This window comes from Epithele typhae (assembly GCF_022376455.1).
Source record: "Epithele typhae strain CBS 203.58 chromosome Unknown BXZ73scaffold_57, whole genome shotgun sequence".
Taxonomy (NCBI): Eukaryota; Fungi; Basidiomycota; class Agaricomycetes; order Polyporales; family Epitheliaceae; genus Epithele; species Epithele typhae.
Window position 1 is genome coordinate 150,716 of NW_025954248.1, and position 4,434 is coordinate 155,149.

The 4,434-nt window shown below is 58.9% G+C and overlaps 1 protein-coding gene across 1 annotated transcript; it reads left to right on the plus strand.

Annotated features, from left to right (window-relative positions):
* Window positions 1-886: 886 nt before the first annotated feature.
* On the plus strand, window positions 887-2,200 carry BXZ73DRAFT_104883 (uncharacterized protein; the record flags this gene model as incomplete). Its single annotated transcript, XM_048016054.1, has 3 exons — window positions 887-1,996; window positions 2,070-2,108; window positions 2,165-2,200. 3 exons carry the CDS (start codon window positions 887-889, stop codon window positions 2,198-2,200), a joined length of 1,185 nt encoding a protein of 394 aa, XP_047874283.1.
* Window positions 2,201-4,434: the final 2,234 nt, after the last annotated feature.

Here is a 4,434-nt window from a genome sequence, read left to right on the forward strand (position 1 = left end):
TACGCACCAGGCGACGAGGATGACCTGGGGGAAGGCGACGCGGTACTTTTAGGTGTCGCGGGCCTCGCGGAGAGCCATCCGGTTACCGCGGGCGACCTGGAAGTTGAACTGGAGGTGCGGTAAAGACTGAGCGGAAGCTTCTGTGGGTAACGACGGCTTGTCTCGGAAACAGAAAGATTTTAGGTTGAGACGAGCTTCACGCAATCTTGCAGAAGGAACTCCTGGGTCATTCTGTTATGAAGACAAGATAAAGCGAGGAGTCGAAGCAGAGGACGACGATAACGACGCACCTGAATGTTGGTGTGCCCCTATCCAGCGACTCAAGCCTGAATTCATCCGGGACCAACTTGAAATAGATGGCCCTTTTTTGAACAAGTGTGCATGGTGAAGATGGGAGGGGAGCGAGGGCGACGACGAAAGAGGTCAAGGCCATGAGATGGGAGCTCTAGAGGAAGAAACATGAACGCGCGCCATGCCAGGCCAAGCTGCTCGCCGATTTGGGAGCGCGCGCGGCCTTGCTACACAACCCGTGACGAGCGCAACTGACACCTATCCAATATTTCCAGTCCTCCGAGAGAATTTCAGACGGCTCACAGACACCGCGCAAGTCCGCGTCTCGTCCCAGTCGTCAATACTGCTGTGGTATGACATTTCTATCACCTCCCTTCTTCGTTTATCTTATCTTATATTATCTTATCTGTATTGCCTTTCTTCGTCTTTTGCATCACATTTGTAATGGTTCATAATACGCGGTCTATCGGCTTTGCTATCAGGTCTATGGTCTTTGTTCTTTGTTCTTTGCTACTCAGTATTAAGTCTGGCCCTATTCAATGCTGTCGGTGTCGTTCCTGCTCCCCTCATCATCTGTCCACCAAACACCACGAAGATGGCTCTCATCTCCCTCCTCTCTCTCAATGACGACGTCCTTTTCGAAATCTTCTCCTTGCTGAACAGCAGAGAGGCACTCGCAGTCTCCTTCACATCCAAACGGGCCTATCGATTTGCCATCTGCCGCGCACTCGCCAGCGTGTATTGGACATACAAGAACGATGTCGACGACGGATCTGAAGCCGACGCATTTTGGGAGCACATGCGTGTGCCTGAACCGGTTTCTCAGGTTCCCCGTATCCGACATCTCCGGCACCTCGTCCTGGGAGATTTTGGAGAGCACGATATACCTTCTCTGTGTGCAATCCTCCTCCAAGCCTCCAACCTCCGCACCATCGAGATCAGCCTCCTAGAGGACTTCCTCGACTATTTTATTCCGGCGTTGGGCGCGTTGCACCTCCTCGAGAAGGCTTGCCTGTTGGAGATTGGCCCCAGAACGATTCCCGCCCTGCCGGCCATGTTCTCATGTTCCAACCTCGCGTCCTTAACACTCAACTTCGACACATACTATTTGGCCCCGCCAGCCGACGATGTCGATCTCACAGCCCTTGTATCTTTCCTCGTCTCCATGCCGAAGATACAGACTCTGTCGATCGATATCGACAAAGCGCTCGCAGTGCTACCCAACACCCCCAGTCGCCTCAGGCTTCCCTCGGTCCGCCACCTCTCCCTCTGGTGCGAGCCACAGGTGCCCGAGAGCATCGTGCCACTGTGCCCGAATCTTGTCACACTTTCACTTTTTCTGTATTACGAAGATGACCGCCCTGTGACATTTTCCATAGCCGCGGACGACCGGCGGCCCGTCGTGCTCAAGGAGCTCAACTTATCACACGTCAAGATTGCAGAAGACACCCTGCGACGCATGGGACACGTCCACTCACTGGTGGTGGGAGGCTTGGGACGGTCATTATCCAGCTCAGAATTCCACGACCTCCCCCCGCTGCTCGAAGCGGTCCAGCCCTTCGCTCTCCACCTGCTCACACCCGAGCCTGCTCTGACCGAACCGGAGCGCACATGGAGGCCCTTGGTCAGCGCGGCGCGCCAGCTCCGCTCCCTGGAAGTCACCGCCCACGGGTACGCCAGCCCCGCCAACGTGCGCGACCACCTGGTGCGTCCGCTCGCTCCACGTCCACCCGGCGCTGCTGACGTCCGAGTCCTCTCCGCGTCGCGCGCCCACGCAGGAGCCGCTCCTCGCCGCGCTGCAGTCCTCGCCGTCGCTCGTGTTAAAGTTATGGAGCTTGCGGGGCGAGGCGACAGAACTATGTAGACGCGTTAGGCGTCGGTCTCACGCGTTCGGGACAAGAACGAGTAAGTGGATTAATGCTAACCTATGTAGACGCGTTAGGCGTCGGTCTACGAGGTAGCGTGAGTGACGAGTAAAAAGGGATAAGTGAGTACAGTGTAGCTTACCTCACGCGTTCGGGACAAGAACGAGTGAGGAGAAGCGCCGGGGCGATACGGGGAAGATACGGATCGAGAAAATAAACTGCGGGTCACGGGGGTATGGCGCGATGCGTGGATCCGGGGACCGGCAGGTAAGTGTAAGAGGAGGCTAAATAAAGAAGGCGATATGCCTCGGTGCGTAGCCTCGAGGCACGCGGCCCATGTGCCCGGGCCGCGCGAGCACGAGCTTTGACCAGACATGTATCGTAACGGAACATACAGTAGAGAGTCCGTGCATAAATCTGACACGCCCCCTCAAAGCGAATGCATACCAATAAACCCGCTGAGGTGAGAGATCTTGGTGCGCGTGAGCGCCTTGGTGAACATGTCGGCGGGCATGTCCTCAGTGCGACGATGGATGAGGGCGATGTCGCCGCGCTCCACAGCCTCGCGAATGAAGTGGAATCGAATGGCGATGTGCTTGGTGCGACCGTGGTACGTGTTGTTGTGCGCGAGCTCGATGGCGGAGCGGTTGTCGGTGTGGAGGATGGTGGCAGAGCGCGCGAGGTCCGGGTGCACCAGCTCGGCGAGGAGGTACTTGAACCAGATGGCCTCCTTCGCCGCATGGGTGACTCCAATGTACTCGGCCTCGGTAGAAGACAGCGCGACGACGCTCTGCTTCTTTGCGGACCAAGACACTGCACCGCCGCAGTAGGTGAACACGTACCCGCAGATGGAGTGCCGTGCGTCGTCCGACGTGCCCCAGTCGGCGTCCGAGAAACCCAGCAGTCCGCCCCCATCCTTCCTAAAGACCAACCACGTCTCCCGAGTGCCCTTCAGGTAGCGCACGACGCGCTTAAAGGCCTCCCAGTGGGCGCGCCCCGGGTTGCTCATGTACTGCGCGAGTCGGCTGACAGCGAACATGATGTCCGGTCGAGTGCCCAGCGCAATGTACATGAGCGATCCAACTCCCTCACGGTACGGGACGTTGAACATGTCCTCGATTTCGGCAGGAGTACGAGGGCATTGGTCGCGAGACAGAGCGACTCCGGGTGCGAGGGGAGTGTTGACCGGGTGCGCGTCCTGGAGGTTGAACTTCTCGACCACCGCGTCAATCGCCAGGCGCTGGGACATGCGCAGGTCTCCGGCTTTGGGCTTGTAGTCGATCTCGAACCCCAGCATCCAGGCGACGCGGCCGAGGTCCTTGACCTGATAGCGCGCTTTGATGCCCGTGCGGAACTGCGCGAGGTAGTTGTTGGTCCCGGTGGAGCCCATGTCGTCGACGGCCGTCCCGACGTACAAGCGGTTCTCCTCATCGCGGCGATAGAAGACGGCGTGGTCAGCCTCAGAGCGCTTGAGACCTAGGTCGCGCATCGACTGGGAGAGGTTGAGGTGCCAGTTGCGGCCCGCTTGTTTGAGGCCGTACAGGGACTTCTTCAGGAGACACACAAGGTGCTCCTCGCCGGGCTTGGCTGTGCCGGGGGGCTGGCGCATATAGATGGTCTCGTCGATCTCGCCGTTGAGGTACGCGCTCTTGACGTCCATCTGGATGATGTCCCAGCCGTTTTGGACGGCCAGCGCGAAGATGAGGCGGAGGGATGAGAGCTTGGCCACGGGTGCGAACGTATCGCCGTATTCGGTGGGGGTTTGGCTGAATCCTTTTGCGACGCAGCGGGCCTTGCGCTGTATGACGGTGCCGTCGGCATCCCGCTTGGTGCGGAAGACGAACTTGGAGCCTATGACGTGTGCGCCAGGGGGAGGCTCTACGAGCTCGAAGGTGCCGTGCTCGTGGAGGTTCCGCATCTCCTCTTCGATGGCGGCCTGCCATTCAGAGGCGTGCGGTGAGTCGAGGGCCTCTTTGAGTGTTGACGGGTCTGCTGAGAGCGAGACACTGGCTGGCATGGCGTACGCGAAGTCGGGGGGATGCGGGACGTCGAAGTCGTCGTCTGACTCGTCGGGTATGAGTGTCGGCATGTCGTCGTAGTTAGTGACGTCAACCCATGTCGTGTCCTCCGGGTTGTCATCCATCTCGATGTCGCCCATGTAGTCCTCCGGTCCCGTGCCTGCGGGGAAGCGGACGTGCGTGGGGTCGTCCAGGGCAGTGGTGTCCTGGGTTGCGCGTGATTCAGTGTTGCCCATGAGTGCTTTTCCTCGGAGTCCACG